General features: G+C 43.8%; 1 protein-coding gene across 4 annotated transcripts in view; it reads right to left on the bottom strand.

Annotated features, from left to right (window-relative positions):
• SLC16A7 (solute carrier family 16 member 7) overlaps positions 1–22319 on the bottom strand; it is a 134494-nt gene that overhangs the window by 8256 nt on the left and 103919 nt on the right. For all 4 annotated transcript variants that reach the window (XM_075930718.1, XM_075930713.1, XM_075930720.1 and 1 more), the window contains 2 exons: positions 8077–8220; positions 2242–3054 (listed from right to left, as the gene is read on the bottom strand). In XM_075930718.1, coding sequence (XP_075786833.1) covers positions 2242–3054; positions 8077–8220 — 957 coding nt within the window. The remainder of the gene's footprint in view (positions 1–2241; positions 3055–8076; positions 8221–22319) is intronic.

The following is a 22319-nucleotide window of genomic DNA, read 5'->3' as shown; positions in this document are numbered from 1 at the left end:
TGCCTGTGTTAGAGGAATCTGTGTGTTTCAACATCAGTGAGCATAAGATGAGATCAGATTCATTTGGAATTACCTGATAATTGTGAAATATTAATTTTAGTAAAATAAAAAATGAGATAGCATCATTCAAATTTGCATTAAGAGATAAGTTCAACAAATGTTATTTCAGTACAAATCATAGTCTGAGTCCTGGAAATATTTAGGGTGCGTCGACACTGCACTGTTACTTTGAGATAACTATCATTATTTAGAAATAACAACGTGAGCATCTACACAGCCATTCCATTATTTCAAAATAATTTTGAAATAGTGGACAGCTTATTCCAAAACCTGTAAACCTCATTCTACGAGGAACAATGCCTATTTCCAAAATAGCTATTTTGAAATAAGGCGTGTGTAGAGGCTCCACAGCTTCTGTTTTGAAATATCACCTCACCAGGGCCATTCTAAGTTATTCCTTCCCAGTGTCTCCTGGGGCTGTAAATGGAGATAGCATGTCTACATTAGGGAAGCCTGCCTGACTCATTTTGAGGTTTTTCTGCAGTTTAGATGTGTTATTTTGAAATAAACTATTTTGGAATAATTATTCCGGAAGGCTGTGTCTAGACTGGCCAGTTTTTCTGGAAAATCAGCTGCTTTTCCGGAAAAACTTGCCCACTGTCTACAGTGGCCGCTTGAATTTCCGCAAAAGCACTGACTTTCTACTGTAAGAAATCAGTGCTTTTTGCGGAAATACTATGCTGCTCCCATTCAGGCAAAAGTCCCTTTTGCGCAAAACTTTTGCACAAAAGGGCCAGTGTAGACAGCTGAGATTTGTTTTGCGCAAAAAAGCCCCCATCGCGAAAATGGCAATCGGGGCTTTTTTTGCACAAAAGTGCATCTAGATTGGCCACGGACGCTTTTCCGCAAAAAGTGCTTTTGCGGAAAAGCGTCTGTACCAATCTAGATGCTCTTCCAAAAATGCTTTTAACGGAAAACTTTTCCGTTAAAAGCATTTCCGGAAAATCATGCCAGTCTAGACATAGTTTATTTTGAAATAAGCATGCAGTGTACCCCACGTGAGCAGTCCCTATGACTTCAGTAATTGTACTTTCACTTCAGTTTGTAACTGCTCGCAGCATTAGGATCTACACTGATAATTCAGACTTACAAAATGTAATATTGTTTAGTTCAATTGTATATATTTGTATATATTTAGTTCAAATTAATATTTGGTCTGTGAGTTTACAATTGGATTTGAGCACCCAATCCCCTTAATAACATCTTTTGAAAATTCCATCTCTATATTATAATTCTGAAAGTGATTAGTATACGAAAATCTTTTTTTTAATGAAGACCAATACTCCGCTTAGTACTCTGAGGTCAGCATCTATCAAGGCCCTTTTGCGCATGAACCTTTGTCTACACTACAAAGTTTTTGTGGCAAAGAGTATGCTAATGACAGACTCATTAGCGTGAGTCACGATGTCATTAGCATAAGGATCTTGCACACAAGGAGGTTTTTGTGTAAAACAGAAGCAGCTACACTGCTTCTTTTTGCGCAAAAACCTCTTGCTCAAAAAGCATCGGCAGAAAATATGCTAATGACATCGCGACTAATGCTTTCACTTTCGAAAGAAGATATGCAAATTTGGTGTGAATTTGCATATCTTCTTCCGAGCACTTTTTCAAAAGAGGTTCTTTTGAAAAAGAAAGTAGTCTAGATGCGATTCTTTCAAGAGAAAAAAAACTTTCAAAAAAACCGTTCTTCCTAAAAAACACGAGATTTACACGGTTCTTTCGAAAAAGGGTTTTTTTTTTCAAAAGAACTGCATCTCAATTACTTTCTTTTTCAAAAGAAGCATGAATTTGCATATCTTCTTTTGAAAGTGAAAGCAAGTCTCGACATGCCCTAGTAAAGCGCTTGAAAAAAAGGACTGGTAGGCTAGCTCTGAAAGCAAATATTTCTTATCATAGCTTGCCTATGTCTGAGTTTCTAACTATTTAGCTATATACCTATGATATGCACCATGCATACTACCTACCATGAATGCCTAGGCAATATAATCTAAATCTGTGAAATGCCAAAAAAGAAAAGTAATGTTGAAGACGTCAATGCAAAAGAAAAAGCAACGAATACATTATAGTTCTTGTGGCAACATAAACATGCATGTCTAATACTTTAGATTAATATTATAATAACTTCACTATTTACAGTCAGTCCAAAGTCATCTAAAAGGAGAATAAAAAAGTAATCCTTACCTCCTAGAGGGGGGCCTATGAGAACAGGGCAGCACTCCACAACTGTGACAAGTCCCACTGCACTGGAAAACCTGGCAGCACCAACGAGATCCATCAACGATTCAAAAAGGACACTGCTAACCATTCCAAAAGCTAACCCAAAAAGTACAGCATAGGCCACCAGGCCTGTATAGTCCTCTGCCAGTGGGCACATGATATGACATATGCCATTGTACAAGACAGCAAAACTAAAGAAATATTGGATTTTGGGCCGGATATATTTGGAGTTTGCGACAAGTCCCATTGAAGGCCTAGCAAACATGTCTACAAAAGCTAGGATAGACAGCAGAAAAGCAGCTGAATATTCATCAATTCCCTTGTGTTTGGCATAAGGAGCTAAGAATACTATTGGGGCAAAGAAGCCAACAAACATAATAACATTTCCTGACAAATAAACTTGAAATCCTCTATGTTTAAAGAGAGATAAATCTAAGTATTTATTCAGGGTTTGCCAGAATGATTTCTTGTTATTTATGTGCAAGTCAGTATCTCCTGCTCCCTTCTCAACATCTTTTTTCACAGGAGGAATTTGTTTTGGTTCAACAGGTCTCATAAGTGACCCAGCCACACAGCAGTTCAGAAGAAGTCCTCCCAGAATGAGAAAGCTTCCTTTCCATCCAAATACATTAAAGAGGAATTGATTGAGAGGTGCCAGTGTGCTCAAAAACACTGGACTTCCAGCCATGGCCAGTCCATTAGCAATGGGACGCTTCTTATAGAAATATTTTCCAATCATAGTCAAGGCAGGCTGCAAGTTGAAGGCTAGGCCAAGACCTAAACAGGAAAAGAACCCATTGTTATTGTATGTAATACATTGAAAACCTTTCATGATAATCAGGCAAAATTATTCAAAAAAACCTAAAATGCCATTTAGAGATTCCCAGTGAAGATAAAAAGCTATTGGCAATGGAAAATGAAAGACCTTGAATACACCATTTTTGTATTTTACTAAGCTGTAGAATAATTCTTTCCTGGTTCATTTAACAAAAGTTATTAAATGTCACCTCATCTACAAAAGAGAGCAGATTATATTTAGAAGTATAAATCCACTGCCTTTTATCCCTGTATCTCTTTTTAAGGTTGAACATGTATTCAAAGTCTGAGAGGGGTAGCCGTGTTCATCTGTAACTTTAAAAACAATCAGTAGTCCCTTGGCACCTTAGGGCATGTCTACACTCGGGAGTTATTTCGAAATAACTTCCCTTAATTCGAAATAACACGGTGCGTGTCCACACAGCAAGCCCTTTATATCAAAATTATTTCAGAATAACGGGCTTGTTATTTCCAAATAATAACCTCTGCTTGTGATGAAGAATAACGTTTATTTCAAAATTGTTATTTCAAAATATTGTTAGTGTGGACACTCAGTTACTGTTATTTCAAAATATTTGGCCTCCAGAGGCCTCTCACAGCTGCACTTGTGGTCACTCTGGCCACACTCCTGAAAACTCCAATGCTCCCATTCTCCTGAAATCTTTAGAGCTTCAGGCAGGAGGGAAAGGGCTTGTGGCATCAGGACAGCATTGCTAGCCTCGTGCCACACAGCAGCTTGTCTGTGAGCCATGGCAGATACCAGTGCTCCCTGCGAGGCCCCCCTGGTTGCCAGCATGTCTGTAGCCACCTCTGAAGCCGCTGTCCGGGGCAAAAGAGGGCACGGGCCTGGACTGATTTGGAGATCCTGGATCTCATCGAGATCTGGGGTGAGGAGATAAACATCCAGGATCTCTGTACCAGCAAGCAAAATGCAGATGCGTACAGTTGGATGGCTGCCAGAATGGACCAGGTATGGATGAATATTAAAGAACTACAGCAGTTCTAAACAAAGGCCAGGGAGGAAAGTTCCCACTCTGGGGTGGCACCACAGACCTGCCGCTTTTACGAGCAAAAAGATGCCCTCCTGAGAGGAGGGACAGTCACTTCCCCCCAACATTGTCAACTTCAGCCAAAATGCACCCATCGTCATTGGTTCAGAGATTTGGGCTAGGCTTCATGCACAGTGTCTCCTGGGATAACTGCCCTTGTCACTTTTCTTCACAGCTGGCCCAGCTGCAAGGGTGATGTGTCCACCACCTCCCACACCATCTTCTCGATTCCGTGAAAGCTGAAGGTGAAGGTGACCCCATGAGCACGTGGTGTGGAACTTTGAGGAAAACGCCAGGAGTTCCAGGCTGACTGGGAACTGAGGCAGACAATGTGGAAACAGTCGTCATGCCATCATTAGGCCATGAGCTCCTTAGGCATCACCATCATGGAGCTCATGGTCATGGCTAAGGACCGGTCCACCAGTCACTCCCTCCACCTGCCCCCTCCAACTCTCAGCACCTGCTCCTGCCCCCCAACTCTCATCACCCACTCCCACCCCGCAACTCCCTGCACCCGCACTCCCACCTCCAAGCCTACACATCCCCAACTCCCAGCAATTGCATCTCTCCCTGTACCTGCCCCCATGCCTCACATAGGCTGCGGAGGCCCACAAACATGTGACGATGCAGCCTCCTAGGCAGCTGTAGCCTCACAAAGGTGCCAGTCCCAATCCCATCCCTTAGGGGGAGGAGGAAATTTCTCACCCTTTCCCCATTCCAGGTTCTTTCCCCAGTCCCTCCCCTGTTGTATATTCACCAAATTAAAAATTATAGTTGTGTTTCCAAACAAACAAGGCTTTATTATTTGGTTTTCAGGGAAGTGTGAGAAGGGAGGGTAAGGGAAGGGAGGGGTGGGAGAGGTAAGGTACATAGAGGCAATGAGGAGGCCCCTTGTGGGGCGGCTCAGAGGGGAGTCTCACAGCTGGCTTTGGCTGAAACTCTTCCTCCCAGATTCCCAGATGAGCACAGACTCCTAATGAGCTTGCCGAACAGCAATGGTGCTCAGCTGCTCAAAAGCCCTGGCCAAGCACACAGACTCAGCTCCCTCCCCGCCCCAGGCAGGAAAGTCTCTCCCTTATTTCACAAAGGTTGTGGGGCACACAGCAGACTGCCACCACATGGGGGATGTTTCAGTCACTGAGGTCCAGGTGGGTGAGGAGACTGTGCAACCTCCCCTTTAGATGGCAAAAGTCACCCTCCAAAATTATGCAGCACCTACTGAGCTTGGTGTTGATGGTCTCTTTAATGGGGTTCAGCTTGCCCATGTAGGGCTTCATCAGCCAGGGAAGCAAGGATTAGGCTGCATCACCCAGGATGCACATGGAGAGGTCCACCTTCCTGACCGTGATGGTGCAGTTGGGGAGAAAAGTGGCAGCATGCACTCTGTAGAAGAGGCTCAAGTTCCTGAAGATGCAGGTATTATGCGCCTTCCCTAATCTCCTGATGTAAATGTCTGTGAACCAGCTTCTGTGGTCCACGAGGACCTGCAGCATGATAGAAAAGTACCCCTTCCTATTTATATATTCAGAGGCATGTTGATCGAGGGCCAGGATGGAGATGTGGGTGCCATTAATGCCTTTATAGCAGTTGGGGAAGCCCATGGCAGCAAAACCAGTGACGATGGGGTCAACGTTGACCAGGGTGATGCACTTCCACAGCAGGATGGCATTGATGGCTTTCACCATCTATAGAACCATAGAAACATAGACTCATTGGGTTGCAAGAGCCCTTGGGAGGTCACCAAATCTAACCCCCTTCCCAAAGCAGTGACAACCCCAACTAAACCATCCCCTGTAGGGCTTTGTCAACCAGGACTGAAAAACCTCTAGGGATGGAGATTCCACCACTTCCCTAGGTAACACATTCCAGTACTTTACCACTCTCCTAGTAAAATAGTGAAATAGTCAAACCTGCATGAGCACAGCCCTGACAGTTGATCTTCCCATGCCAAACTGGTTCTCGGTAGCTGTCCAGTTTGACGGAGTGGTAGCTGTCCAGCATGGTGAGCTTCAAAAGTGTAATAGTGACATACTTTTGGATGGCAATGGTGGGTCTCATCCAGGTGTCCCATTGCTGGAGGACAGGGGCAAGCCACTCACAGAGGTCCAGGAATGTGGCCTTTCGCATGTGGAAGTTCTGGAGCCACTGCTGGTTGTCCCATCACTATAGGACAATGCAGTCCCACCAGTCAGAACTGGTCTCCCGCTGCCAGAATCTGTGTTAAATGGCATTTAGGGGAAGATGGAAGGGAGAGTGGTGCATGAGGAGGAACACCAGAGCTAGGGTGAAGAGGTCCCCCGGTCCATACTGGTCATCGTCCTCCTGCAGCACCACATGGGCAGTTTGTGTGAACTGTGCCATGAGGCACAGCAGGAGGCCCAAGAGCTGGTGACTGCTTTGCAGAAGTTCTGGCTCCATGATGAAAGTGATGTGGCATCCACAAGGGCAACCAGAGCATGTGGTGTGAGTTTGGTGTCCCTGGGGGGAGTAGTCAATGCAGAAGAGGAGTGTGAGATGCAGCTGAAGAGAGGAGCCCCTTAAGCATGAGTCTCAGCTAGCCTCAGGAAATGGCTACAGGAAGTGACTGCTCTCCTGATGTCCTCCCCGGACTGCTTCCAGAGGGGCTTTAAATGTGATTCACGCTCCAATCAGTGTGGGCATGCTATTTCAATATTAATCTGCACTTTCTCAATGGTGCCTTGTTGTGTGGGTACGCTATTTCAAAATAGTTATTTCAGGAGTTATTATTTTAAAATAATTTCCCAGTGTAGACATAGCCTTAGAAACTAACATATATATAGTATCATGAACTTTCATGGTGCCCGCTTCTTCAGATGAGCTTGAGACATGTATCCGAAGTAAGGTGTAAAATTATTTTAAAATAATGATTTTGTAAGAAATACTGTCCCACAGCCACAACTGGTAGTGGAATCACTGGTTAACTGGAAACTCTATTTGGGTTGGAAAAGGGCAGTGCGGGAGGAGGTGCATAGCCGTAGCTCCTTGAACAGCAATGCATAAGTGTGTAGCAGAGCGGGGCAGGTGTGCAGTCAGAGGATCCACTTGATGACCTTTTCCTGAGATGGAGATACACGGGAGCTGCAGAGCTTTACAAGCAATGCGCCTTCTATGAGGTCTAAGAGGAAGAATTCATTCCCTTTTCTTCCATAAGCAGCTCACTCCTTCTGCCAGGTAGTGGCTCTCTGGGCTTGGCTCTAAAAAAGTAGGGATGTGAGCTCTTAAATAAAATAAAACAAACAAGAAACCCACGACATTCAGTAAGAAAGGGTTCTTTCAAAATGATTAACTTCTACTCAAGTCAATTACAGATAAACAGAAGCTTTGTTGCAGTGACAGAATAAGATGTCAATTATGTATTCCACGCTTCTTTGTTTATTCTAAAGAGATGCTTTTAAAAAATTAGAATCCCTTTGGTGGTTGGTAATTTAATATAGGCACCTTATTATCACGTTAATTCCCTCCTTTTGATCACTTCCAGAGCTTTGGTGGATTAGCAATTGTACTTTTATTCTGAGGCCAGCTGGGCCCTGTCCAGCATACTCTGAGCTGGGTATGAATATATTTTTGTGAGCTTATAGAAGCTTAGTATTAGAGTTTGCATATTTACTAGACCTCTAGTTGTCTTGCTGTTTTATTCAAAGTATGGGATGTCTGAAGGTTTTAAAAAAAATCAATGAAAAATCCAATACAAATGACTCTCATAAGTGCAGTCATGAGTCAGTCAATTCCTGTATTGTAATTATAGTGCAGTACAGGATGTCACGTACATAGGGCATTTATTGAACAAAATAATCAGAGGTGCATGAAATATCCTGGGCAGTAATTTAATATCCTAAAAATCAATTTAAAGGTGCACAGTTCAGGATAGGAGAAATTAACTGGATGAGTTACCATTTTTGAACCTGTCACTTACCTCCAACCATTCCTACACATATGTATAGCTCCAGGACGCTGTTGCAGAAAGAGGAAGCAATCATTCCAAATGAACACAATATACCTCCTGCTATCATCACTGGCCGACTACCATATTTGTTCACCAAGACACTGCTTATGGGACCTATGGACAGGAAAAGGATAAATTATCCATCATGTAGTAATAAATATATTTGCAGTTGGGTGTTTTCAGTGAGTACTGTGGAAGAAAACAAGCCTTCACTCTGCATTGTTTTTAAGCAACAAGTAGCTAGAGGCAGTTTATTCGAGCAATATTGCAAGGGAAGATATCTATAAGCGGATCTTCAAATACAAAACAATTAAAAGCTAATATATATACCTTTCTATTACATATAACATTAAACAATTACTTCCCTGCCTACTCAGTTCCCATCGGACACTGTCTAATCTCAAGGCTCTCACTGAGGTAAGCATTCTACTCTAATCAATATGGGAGAGACAGAAAGGCGAACACAGCATCTCTTCTGGCTCTCGCGTTAGCAGGAGTCAGAGTGACCTAGACTCTTGCTCTGCTACTGACAAATTTGGAAATGGTCACCCAAATCCCCTTTTCCTTAGTCCTGCTTCTACAGTACAAATCCTTCCCTGTGAGTCTGACCACACAAGAACTTACACAGTAGAAATCAAAAGGATACTCACTTCAAGGATGCATTTGCAGAGACTGGCCTTATGTAATAACCTATAGACATGGAAGTCCATTAAAGGATGTAGACATAAGTGAAGCAAGCTTGTTAATCATAGTTCTCAAAGACAACAATGGGCCTAGTCAATGGAAGTTATGGGTATGCAAGAAATGCAGGATTAGGCCCACTGTCTGAGAAGCATGGAATTGAGAAATCAAACTCAGAGATTTAAACAGATCTTGCACTGTGGTCTGATGCTTACTGAATTTATGTTCTCATGAAATCTCCAAAAAGAACACCATTTTGCCAACCTGGAAAGAATCACTGTGGCACTCTGTATCTCTATATCAAAACTATAGTTAACAGAGTGGAAGAGATTTGTAAAAGAGTTTGATTACAACAGCTTTTGATAGAAAGAAAGATCTTTCTGAACTCCCAGTAATCACTCTGTTAACTAGGACAACATACTTAATTATGCCAGTGAGGTTACTCACTTGCTTAACACGTTAAAATGGGTCATATATAACTGACTTATAAACTATATGGCTACAGACCTGGTTTTTAGTTTCAAATGTTATTTATTCCAGTGTAATTTTGTCCATACCAAACAAAGAATCAGTATGTAATCTGTCATGATGTGCTCTGTATGTTCTTTAAAGACTCACAACAGAAATACATGGTGTTAAAAATCAAGATAAAGAAGTTACCAGAGCTGCTTTAGGAAGCATGCACTACACCTGATTATGACCCTGGCCAATATTAACAGTTTTTCTTCTGTAAGCATTATATTAATTGAATTTAAAAACCAAGTGAGAAAATAGAAAAAATGCAAATATTTAAAATGGTAACAAAAGTGTCACCAGATATAAAATGAAATGCTAAGCATTATATTTAGGTTTACTGCAAATCATTCTGGTTCCAACTGTGTATTGGTTGCTGTATATATTTCCTATAATAAACACCTGAAGAAATATACATCCACATTTTTATTGACAGCCCAAATCAAGTTCTCAAAAACTAGTTACATACATTGTTTGAAGTTCATCCTAGTTTGGGTTCAGTGACAGATCTATCTTAAAACTGATACTATTGGTGATACAAATGTTTTAGGCCCATACTATTCCATCAGTATTTTCAGCATAAGTCTTCATTCACCCTGTTCGAAGTAGGTTGACCAGATAGCAAGTGTGAATAATTGGGACAGAGTGGCAGTAGTAGGCGTCTATATGAGACAAACCCCCAAATATCAGAAATGTCCCTATCAAATTGGGACATCTGGTCATGCTAGATCAGGCCTGGGCACAATATGGTCGACAGGCTGAATTCAGACCACCAAGCCACCAGATTTGGCCTGCAGACGTAGCAGGACACCCCAGATAAATTCCCCTACTTGCCCCGCAGCCTTGCACACCACTCAGAAAAGCGGCTGTGGATCCATTTCTCTTTAAAAACTGCAAGCCCTGAGGGGAGGGGGGAAGGCTTTAGGCATAACTCCCACCCCCAGCACAATCCTATTGGCCGACTTCTGGTCAGAAACTGGCCAATGGGAGCTGCCTGTTTGAATAACAGGCAGCACTCAAAGCACTGTGTCCTTCTCTCCTCTGGCTCAGTTATTTACACAAGCACATGGTTGTGCAGCCTGTGCAGGCATGGGGAAGGCAGGCAGTCTGAGAAAATTTAAGCTCTGCAAGCATTTAGCTCTGCAGGCTGGTAAGTCTCCTGGCTATAGCCTGTCTTAGGCACCCCAAATCCACTCTTCCCCAACCCTCTGCCCCCCTCCTGCACCCATACCCCGTCCCAGATCTGGCAACTCAAATCATAATCCTCTTCTACGTTAGGTCACAAACCAAACCCTCACATCCCTGTCCCCTGCCCTAGGTCACAACTGCCTCCTTCACTCAAACTCCCTCCCAGATCCCACTCTCCCTCCTGCACCCCAGTCCCTTACCTCAAGCTCCCTTCTGCACCCAACTTTCATCCTAGACTGCACACCTCTGCCATTAATATCATGGAAGAGTGCAGCTCTTGACCACTTTCAGAAATCTTGGGGTGTCCCCCGCATCAAAAATTATTGCCCACTCCTGTCCTAGATGGAAGTTCAGTTTAAAAAATCAGTTTAAAAATGCAATCCTTTGTTTAATCACACTGAAGCTTGGATAATTGCCATAAGGTTTCCAGCAGAGTTTAAGAGATTTGGATAGTTTTAATTTCTGGTCAGGTCAGAAACACTTTGGGTACGTCTAGACTACATGCCTCTGGCGACATAGGCATTTAGATTAGAGTACCTGGCATAGGAAAATGAAGTGTACATTTAAATAATCGCCGCTTCATTTAAGTTTAAATGGCTGCCGTGCTGAGCCGATCAGCTGTTTGTCGGCTCAGCACGGTAGTCTGGACACTCCACGGTTGACAAAGGCATTTGTCCCCCTATGCCGGGGCAGTCTGGACACGCTGGTGCCTCCTTGCATGTGGGCATTGGTTAACCTCCCAGGTATGCCTCATCCCAGGAACGCGGCAGTGAAACATTCGTATAGGGTCTTAATTAACGTTTAACTGCCGTGTGTAGCCATGCGGCAATGAGTTCAGGCTAGTGACATTTCAAAATGGCGACCGGACGGGAACATGCAAATAAAGCCCAGGATATTTAAATCCTGGGCTTCATTTGCAACTCCAGTCACCTCATTTGCCTACCTAACTCGAATTAACAAGCTAATGTAGACATACCCTGGGAGACTACCCAGCCCCGACAACAAAGAAACAAGTTCAGCAGTTCCTAGGTTTAACCGGGTATTATTGTCAATTTGTGCCAGGGTTCGCAACAATAGCGGCCCACCTCTCAGACCTAGTGAAGAAGACAAGGCCCAATAAGGTCTAGTGGTCACCTCGGTGTGAAGACGCGTTTCTAGAACTGAAAGAGCGATTGAGCCATCCTCCTGCCTTAGTGCAACCAGATTTTTCTAAACCTTTTATGCCTCAGGGACAGGTGTGGGAGCGGTATTATCCCAAAAGGTGGAGGGAGCCAAACATCCTGTCCTCCACAAAGGCTGGAAACTTTTGCCTAGCGAACAGAATTACGCTACGATCGAGAAAGAGGCCCTGGCAGTAAAATGGGCAATTGACTCACTAAGGTATTATCTTTTAGGAAATCCATTCACTCTAGAGACCAACCACACTCCATTGAGATGGATGAACTCGATGAAAGACTCCAGTCCAAGAGTGATGAGATGGTATCTTTCACTATAGCCCTACCAATTGGAGATTGCGCACCGACCAGGTAAGACACATGCGAACGCAGATTTTCTTTCCACAGACAAATGATCACAAAGACAATAGGATGAAGTGGGAACTAGGGGTGGGGGTGTGTAACGGGGACGTCTGGCACCTCGCACCAAAGCCGCACCATCCCTGGCATTATGGTGCTAAGCGGCTCTCCTGCCTCGGCCCTGGCTCTGCTGCGCATGTGCTGAGGCCGTCCAAGGCGGAGTGCAGAACGCCCTGTCCCCTCCATCAGACGCTGAGCCAGCAGGACGCTCGGAAAGTGCACCGCCAGCGTAGGGAAGGGGGAGGAGCAGCTCGCTCACATCGGCCCGACTTGGCCGCGCATACACGGTAGCAACCCGAGGCTGACTGCGGCACGCCATGCCCCCCCAGTCAGATGCTGAGCTGACAGGACACTTGAAAAGGGGTGTCACTGGCAGAGGAGGAGGAGAGCGAGAAGGGAGCTCTCCGGAGGAGAAGGGAGCTCTCTGGAGCAGAAGGGAGCAGAGAGCAGACGACCGACGGAGGTAGGAAATGATGGAGCACAGTGTAGGAATGCTCGTGGGTTGGTACATTGCGGGAGGTAACCCACACCAACCGAACCAAAGGGAACGAATTTCCCCCGGTTCTTAGGGCCCTGGGTCGAGGCTCGGAGTGGGAGTGGGCCTGAGGCCCTACTCACCTCCTCGGCCCCCGATACGCCTGATGAGCGGAGCTCCACTCAGTGGGAAGTCAAAGGTTTAAACTCCCACGGCAAGGTACGACTTGCAGAAGAGTGAATGACACTCTCCCGCCTGGGTGAGTGGGTCCCCGGTAATGCGGGGAAGGAAACCCTAGTGGGCAAGACTTATACCACTAGGCTACACATGTACACTCAACATTTTCTCCAGCTCTGGTAGCCAAATGCTTTTTGAGGTTGTCAGTCTAAAGAGATGTGCAAAACTTTGACAATACACTGTTTCTACTAAAACAGAAAATAGAAAACTTTCTTCTTGGGGCCTGGATTCATCAACAGAGGAATTAACAATAACGTAAGATTCTGCAAAAGCCATCCCTTTATGCTTAGTCACTACTAGACGTCATGCCTCAAGACTGCTTAGCCCAGAGGTCTGCTCTCAAGAGAGATATTTATACTTCTGTTTTTATCTCAGGTTCTTTCCAATGGCTTGATTTTTCCAGGCTCCAACTTTGACCAACTGCAACACAGTTATGTTTAAGGTTGAGGAAAGGAAGGAGTTTTCCCAAAGTCCATGGCTGGGAAAGTTACCATCCCAAGCAAAATGTAAAAAGGAGCGACAGTCCCAGTTCCACCAAAAAAGCTTTAGCTTTCACCCCTCCTCCTGAATCCTGAGGGAAGACAGTTCATCCCTTGAGAAAGTAAAAACAGCTTCTAAAGGGAATAATTCATAACAAACATGCCAGTCAGTGATGTCTGCTCTGTTGGCCTCCCAGAGATACTTAAGAATGCTCTTGCATGTTTCTAATAGTTCTTCTCCTTGCTTTTCTCTTAAAAACTTCTCACTATTATGTAAGGCCTCTGAGGTGTATAACAAATACAGGAAAAAATGGTTTCCAACTTTCTCCTCGTTCATGCTTCTCTAGCCTTGCTCTTTTGAGAAATCATGAAAATGGAAGAGTGAAAATGCTGATGAAAAATGGAAACATTTTTGCTGGCTTTTATGCAAAGTTTCTCCCATTTTCTTAGCATCTAAACTTATCCTTTATAGCAGTCTGAGAACTCCCAAACACTACATTCCTCAGATAACTGAAACATCATAGAAGTATCCTGTTTGACTAAACTGGAAGGAACTTGGTCACAGTAGATGACCAGCTTGATAATAAAAGTCTAGAACTCTTATCAAAGTAAGAAATACAGATGGACTATTCAGTAGATTATCAGGAGAAAGATGGCAACAGTTGCAGCTTTATCAAATGGCAAAGGACTCTGGATTTTTATCTGGAGCTTTTTTCTTAAACTGTCACTAGTGGGAACACTAAATCTGCATGTATTAACAATCTCTCAAAATCATTACTCTGAAATTCTTCACGATGATTCCATGCCATATATATATCCTGTGATAATGCCTAATTCCTGTGTGGCTTATTTTACACCCCTCTGTTTGGTTGCTCTTCCTCTTATACATGTCATCTTCTAGGTCTGATTCTCTATTGCCTTGCGGCTTACTTAATCATTTCCACTGGTGCTAAGAATGGAACATTTTACATCAATTTTATACTGGTCTAAATGATTACAGAAGGCACAGAGCAACAAAGTCTGCCCTGTCAGTATGTAAGTTACGCTTATCTTGCACACCACAGGATGCCAGATTGCCGTGAATGGCACTACTTTTACATTTACATTCTTTTTTATTCCACTAATGTAAACCCAAAGAATAATCTTTATTGTTGGTTAAGTTACTGATTAATTTGACATGTATTCTGCAGGTGCTTTAGTATTTGTTTCATGCATTTGGCTATATATAAAGTACCTTTACGCAGAGGAAGGTTAACCTAGACTTCTGGCATAATAAACTCTTTGACCCGCACTTGAAGGCTCTTAAAGGTGTAAGGATGGACATTACCTCTGTACAGAGGGCCAACACAAAGCTTATGTGCCACTCAAGGGCACGGGGCATTTTGGGAGGGCACGGGGGAGATCTACAACTGCACATTCCAGAACAATGCTTGCTCTTCTTCCCCTTGCCCTGACTGTCAGAATGAGGGGAAAGTACAAAGCTTGCATGCATTCCTCTGACTCCTGGCTGGTGTGGGTAGTGGGAAGAGGAGTAAGTGACTTGAGTCCTGCCTTGAGGGCGGGGGGCTGGACTCGATGACCTCTCGAGGTCCCTTCCAGTCCTATTATTCTATGATTCTATGAGTTGTGTACTATCCCCTTGTTCACAATGAGGAAGAAGCAAAAGAAGAGCAAGGAGCCCCACCTTTGCCCTCCTAAAATGGCACTCTTGATTTTGAGTACTTATGTGACAATAACTAGCGTTATTTTGAAATAACTTAGTCCGCATCTACACAGTAGGCAGTTATTTCAAAATAGTGTTGAAGAACTGTAAAGCTGGAGGACTTCTTACTCCGACTCCTGTAACCCTCATTGTACGAGGAGTAAAGGGAGTCAGAGGAAGAGTGCTCTGTTTCGAAACAGACACCCCCAATTTCAGCTATTTTGAAATAAGCTACGCAATTGATGTAGCTCAATTTGCATAGCTAATTTTGAGTTAAGCCCTGCAGTGTAGATGCACCCTTAGAGATCAATTCACCTTGTGCTGCTCCTCTGCATAGTGGTAAATTAAACCCATTTGGGATAGATCTACAGTTCCATTTCAGTCAGTTTGCACCAGCCAAAGATCTGGCTGAAGATGATGAAGGATTCTAATGTAGAAATAGAATATTATTGTTCTCTTTAAATAAATATAATTATTTTTTCTTTAAATAAAAGGACACCAATCTCCTATGTTGTTCTTTTCCTCTCACCATTTTAATCTTTCCTCTTTTCCTCAGCCATGATGGAAAAAGACTACACATGACTGTATAATAAGGTAAAAAGAAGCAGTTTGAAGGAATGACCTTTTTCCTTCTTAAAACTGCTCACTGTGCTAATATGATCTTAAAAGAACTTGAGCAGTAAAATATTCTACTATTAAAAATCGTAACATGATATTTCTACTGAATTGAATGTTTAGGACTCATTTTACGTGTTATACATTTATTACACACATACTCACACACTTACCTGTTCTGATCTTTTATCATCCATGAAAGGAATACACAGTTCATGAATGATCTAAGTCTGGAGACAATGAAACAGCTTTGTATTTAAGGTTTTAAAGAGTTCAAAGGATGCAAACCAGATAACATTTCCATTTCATAATACCTAGAGATTTCCATTTCATATTTCCAAGAAGGAATGGTAGTGGCAGATCAGCTTTAAGGCCACAGAATAGAATAAAGAAAGATTTATTTGGCATGAAATCTATATCCTGCAGAGCTCTCAGGTAGAACAACATTTATGAGTCTGAATAAATTAGTTATACTCCACTAATTTATAGCAAGAAAAGACTCTAGGACACTATAATTCCTGCTTTCTTCTCTCTGTTCAATTATAGTTTAACACTAAGAACAAATACATTTCTCTTAGACAGATTTCCCATAAACAGGTAACTTTCTTTCTGATAGAAAAAAAAGTGTTCTGTAACGTAACATATCTGGATGATATCAAATCAGACTGCAAAAGATAACAACACCAGGGATTAGCTGGCACAGGTATCAAACTGCCACCAATGACCTTTAGTTCAACACAGAGGTCAACTTCAAGTCTTTCCCGTGTTCTGTATATGCTCACTGCAGCATTGAGATCTATTTCAATAAGTAAATTATTTTGTTTTAATGTTCAGTAATTCCTCATTTAACACAGTAGATACGTTTCAGAAAATGATCGTGCTAAGTGAAAACATGTTATGCGGGGTCAATTTTCCCATTGAAAATAATGGAAAAGATGGGGGTTGCATTTCAAGCGCACGTGCACTCGCAGATCCAGTCTGCACTTGTTAGCTGCTGGGACCGGGACATAAGGTTGGGAGAGAAAGGGGACTGGGTAATAGCAGGGAGGGGAGGTGTTTGGCTCTGGAGAAGGGAAGGGGCTTGCAGCTGGTGGCTGGGTTTCCCCAGCTGGCTGGTCGCCAGCAGCTGCGCGAGGCTTCCCCTGCCTTCCGGCAAACCAGCAGAGGTTCGCTGTTCACCGTGCCGTTCCCCGGTGACCCCTTCGGGCCGGATGCCTCACATCCGGTGATGAGGAGTTGCTGAGGAATGGCGCGGCGAGCAGCAAACCTCCGCTGCTTTGTAAGGAAGCAAGGGAAACCCCTCGCAATTGCCAGCGACCGGCCAGCTGGGGAAACCCAGCTGCCAGCTGTAAATGGGGGGCGGAGAGAGGGAGTGAAGCATCCCTAGAGCGGGTCGCTGGAGAATGGTGCGGCGAGCGGTGAACCTCTGCCACTTTGCTGGGAGGCAGGGGAAGCCTCACGCAGCTGCCGGCGACCAGCCAGCCGGAAAGGGAAATCGTGTTATTGCGGGGACGGGTTGTGTTGTTCAAAAAATGCTCCCCCCCAAAAAATCATGCTATCATGAAAATGTGTTAAGCGGGCACGTGTTAAGTGAGGAATTACTGTATTTTCTTAGTTCTTATTTCTAATTTAACTTCTCATTGCCTAATTTGTGGTGGATCTAATACCTTTTTGTGCTTCCGTTGTGTTTAGTGTACCACCCACTTTTAATTTTCTTATCTGTCTTGACATCTATACTGAACTACACTAGAGGTTGCTTAATACAAATTAAGCATATGTCAACAATAAACCCCATACAGCATGCTTGATCACTTTGAAACCATGATTTGAAACAAGTCAAACTTAACACCGTGACACTTTTGTACATTACAGAAAAATCATGAAAGAAAATGAAAATAAGCACAACAGTTTTATTTTTAGCTTGCAGGAATTCACTGCCAAGTGAGATGATATAAACACAACTGCAAGTATAGCCATATGGTTCGCAGTCAGTCTCAGTCTGGATTTAGATTGTTTCTGTTTTCTACCAAACTGGAAATGTCTGAGGAGCTCTACAATCTTAAAAAAAAAAAAAAAAAACAACCACTAATGTTGGTTGAATTTTTTACTACCTACAAAACCTATTTGCATATGATAAGTTGATTTGTTTCTACAAAAAGCCCTAGGTTAATTTGCTAAAACAAAACCTTACTTTTCCCTTTATAAACTACTTACTCAGCAACAAATGCTTTCTGTAATTTCCTGGTACTGCTTGCAAAATAGCTTCTGGGGTGTTAGGTGAAACATAAAATTTTTACTCTGACCATATTTAAAACTTGTTCACATCCTTGGACAATGCTTTAAAAATCTGTTTTACTTTTGAGTAGCTCTAATTGGGGATTAATGTGCTTTATAAGATGATATGATGTCTATTTCCAAAAGCTTTTGATCCCTGCTGTTGGGTTGGAGGGAAGGGCAAGAAGGGGTGGGGGGCAAAATATCGTGGAAGAAGGGAACCCAAAAAAGTATACATACGTTTTAAGATGCTAAAACTTGTTAAAATTTACAGTACATATATCTACATATTCTCTCTTCCTTGAAATAAAGGGGAATGATGACTTAAGGTTGCTAAACTGCATCGCTCATTAGCACAAAGCATATAAAGTATGGCAAAAGCAGTTAAGTCATTCAATATCCCATCTGCACTCCATGCATCAGTTCTTCATCTTAAGCTAAACTATGTTACTTTGATCACCCATCACCCTCTTCACTCTGAACAACTTTTGAACATTAACCATGTTTATTGGTTTTTTGTTCATGAGTTTGTTGAGTAATATAGAGTTGGTTTGGCTTTCATGTACAGGCAGTCCCCGGGTTACGTACAAGATAGGGACTGTAGGTTTGCTCTTAAGCTGAATTTGTATGTAAGTCGGAACTGGTACATATTGTAGGGGAAACTCTAGCCAAACATTTCTCCAGAGCTCAGTTTTATTCTCCCACACCTCACTTCCCTCAGTCCTTTATTCTCAAGCTGAGGTGTCTGCTGAGAAAAGCTGCTCCGCGTCTCCCTGGTCTGCTGGGGAGGGGTGCTAGCTTCGCGTCTCCCTGGTCTGCTGGGGGGAAGCAGCTAGTGCGGGGTTGCCTCACCCCGTTTGTAAGTAGGGATCCGATGTAAGTCAGATCCATGTAACCCGGGGACTGCCTGTATTACACTATACATGGTTCTTTTTTATTAATAATAATAACAACAGAAATAGAATTTATTATTTATTAGATTTGTGCTTGCACCTAGAAGCCCCAGTCAGAGAGCAGAACCCTAATACACTAGATGCTTGGCAGGGAAATGTGGTTACTAGTGATTTTAGTAGGTAGCTGGCCAAGTGCTTAGAGCAAGCATCTGTAGCCAGAAATGAGAGTCCAGAGTCTGAGTTGGCCTCAGGTACCAGGTATCATAGCCAAGGGTGAGAGCCAAAGTCAGGAATCACAGCCAAGAGTCAGAGTCCAGGTTGCCTGGATGAGGCAAAGCAGGGTCAAATTTGAGTCAAAGGAAGGAGTAGGGCTAAAGCTGCAGATCCTTATTCCTAACAATACCCCCCTGTCCCTCCAGCATCCCTAGGCTTGGCTTCTAAGAGTAGTTTCTGTAAAAAGCTCACAGCAGACCCCTGCGAAATCCCACTCGTTATGCCCTTTCAGCAGGATTGTGAACCTAATAGCTACTCTGAGAAAAACTATCCAACCAGTTATGCACCCACCTTCTAGTAGCCCCATCTAAGTTGTATTTGCTTAGTTTCTTGATAAGAAGATTATGTGAGATCATATCAAATGCATTACTAAAGTCTAAGTATACCACATCCACCGCTTCTCCCTTATCCACAAGACTTGTTATCCTATCAAAGAAAGCTATCAGATTGGTTTGACATGATTTGTACTTTACAAATCCACGCTGGCTGTTACCTATCACTTTATTATCTTCCAGCTGTTTGCAGATGAATTCCTTAATCACTTGCTCCATTATCTTTACTGGCACAGAAGTTAAACTGACTGCTCTGTAGTTCCCCGAATGATTCTTACTTCCCTTTATAGATGGGCACTAGATTTGCCCTTTTCCAGTTTTCTGGAATCTCTCCCAAAGTCCATGATTTTTCAAAGATTATAGCTAAAGGCTCAGACACTTCCTGTATCAGCTCCTTGAGAATTCTAGGATGCATTTCATCAGGCCCTGGTGACTTGCAGGCATCTAACTTTAAGTGATTTTTAACTTGTTTTTTTATTTTATCTTCTCAACCTACCCCCTTCCTACTAGCATTTACTATGTTAGGCATTACTTTGTCAGACTTCTTAGCGAAGACCGAAACACAGAAGTCATTAAGCATCTCTACCATTTCCAAGTTTCCCGTTATTATTTCTTCCTCCACACTGAGCAATGGGCAAACCCTGTCCTTGGTGTTCCTCTTGCTTCTAATATATTTAGAGAAAGTCTTCTTGTTACCCTTTATGTATGTCGCTAGTTTGACCTCATTTTGTGCCTTTGCCTTTCTAATCTTGCCCCTATATACTCACTTTATTTGCTTATATTCATTCTTGGTAATTTGTCCTAGTTTCCACTTTTTATGAGACTCCTTTTTTATTTTTAGATCATGCAAGACCTCCTGGTTAAGCCAAAGTGGTCTCTTGCCATACCGTCTATCCTTCCTACACAGTGGAATAGTTTGCTTTTGGACCCTTAATAATGTCATTTAGAAAAACTGTCAACTGTCTTCAGTTGTTTTTCCCTTCGGTCTTGTTTCCCATGGGACCTTACCTACCAGCTCTCTCAGCTTATCAAAATCTGCCTTCTTGAAATCCATTGTCTCTGTTTTGCTGTTTTCCCTTCTACCATTCCTTAGAATCATGAATTCTATGATTTCATGATCACTTTCACCCAAGCTGCCTTCTATTTTAAAATTCTCAAGCAGTTCCTCATTTGTTAAAATTAAATCTAGAACAGCTTCCTGCCCCAGTAGCTTTTGCAACCTTCTGAAATAAAAAATTGTCTTCAGTGCAGTCCAAGAACTATTGGATAGCCTGTGCCCTGCTGTGTTTCCCCAACATACGTCTGGATAGTTGGAAGTTCCCCATCACCACCAAATCCTGCACTTTGGATGAATTTGTTAGCTGTTTAAAAAAAGCCTCATCCACCTCTTCTACCTGGGTAGGTGGTCTGTAGGAGCATGACATTTCTGACACATCTCCTAGGTCTCAATGTTCATCACTTACCTGTGGCCTTTGGTCACCTTTCCCCATTAAATCTAGTATAAAGCCCTCCTCACTAGATTAGCCAGTCCGCATCCAAATACAGTCTTCCCCTTCCTCAAAAGGTGAAACCCATCACTGCTTAGCAGTCCCTATTGGTCAAGTCCCTGTGGTCAAGGAAGCCAAAACTCTCCTGGTGACCCCATCTTTGAAGACAGGCATTCACCTCCAGGATGCACCTGTCTGTGCCTGAGCCCCTAGTTTGACGGGAAGGACTGAAGAGAATACCACCTGCGCTCCAGACTCCTTCATCTGTATTCCCAGAGCCCTCTAGTCACTCTTGATCCACTCAGTGTCACACCTTGAAGTATCATTAGTGTCCACATGGATGAGTAGCATAGGGTAGTAGTCAGAGGTCCAGATAATCCTCGACAATGCTTCCGTAGCATCTTGAATACAGGCCTGTAACAGGGTACACTCACCGCCACAGTGACACCAGCCGTCGGTCCTGTGAATTAGCTCGGACAGTAGGTGGTGCCCACAACAGCCTCTAAGCTCCCTCCCCTTCTGGGGGCTTGTTTGTTGGCCGGTAGGCCTTCGGGAGGGTTCCTCCGTCTCCGGCGCAGCAGGCAGCCAGTCCGCCCCACTACACTATCGTGACTTAAAATAGTCCAAGTCAGTGAGTCTATAGCTAGCCTTGCTTCAGGTCAGGGTGAGAAGTAATAGTTCACGTGCCCGGCCTTGCTTCAGGTCCGGGCCACGGGGGAAGAAGTCTAATGTAGACTTCTGGGCAGGACAACAGCCCTAGTCCTGCACCTTTAAAAGGTCCGGCCCGGATCCCGGCTGGGTTCCAAAGCACAGTATGTAAGCCTGGGCCCTTGAGCAGGGCGGAGCACCAAACACAGGTTTAAACAAGCCCAGGCCTCGAGCAGGGCGGGGTGACAAAACACAGTAAGCTGAGCCCGGGCCCTGGTGCAGGGCGGGGCAAACACAGTACCTGAGCCTGGGTCCTGGTGCAGGGAGGAACAACTAGTCATAATGGCAGCCTGGCCCTAGCTCCAGGCAGGGCAGCACTGGCAGCCAGGTCCTGGTACAAGGCGTGGCCACTGACAAACTCCGGCAGTCAAAATGGCGGCCAGGCCCTAGTACAAGGCGTGGCTGTAAACAGACACAGTGAATAGGGCCCAGCCCTCAGGCAGGGAGGGGACACCTAATGCAACAAGCAGACTCTGGCCCTGGGGCAGGGCAGGGCATCAAGTACACTAAGCAAGCCTCGGCCCTAGAGCAGGGTGGGGAAGCAAAACACAGTCTATAGATCCTGGCCCTGGAGCAGGGCGGGGCGACAAACACTCTGGTTTGAGGAAGCTCCTTGTTCAGGAGCTGGGCAGGTAGTGCACCTGCAGCAGTGGCAAGGGGGAGAATGCCACCTGGTTGGTGGGTGGCAGGGGGGTGCATGCCCACCCATTCCACTGTGCCACAGCCCAGGATGCAGCAGTGTAGCTGCTACTGGCTCAGCAGGGGCTCCAGCCCGCAACGTG

The sequence above is a fragment of the Pelodiscus sinensis genome, chromosome 1 (assembly GCF_049634645.1).
Source record: "Pelodiscus sinensis isolate JC-2024 chromosome 1, ASM4963464v1, whole genome shotgun sequence".
NCBI classification, from domain to species: Eukaryota; Metazoa; Chordata; order Testudines; family Trionychidae; genus Pelodiscus; species Pelodiscus sinensis.
Note: the sequence above shows the minus strand (reverse complement) of the source record. Positions and strands in the feature narration are given on the sequence as shown.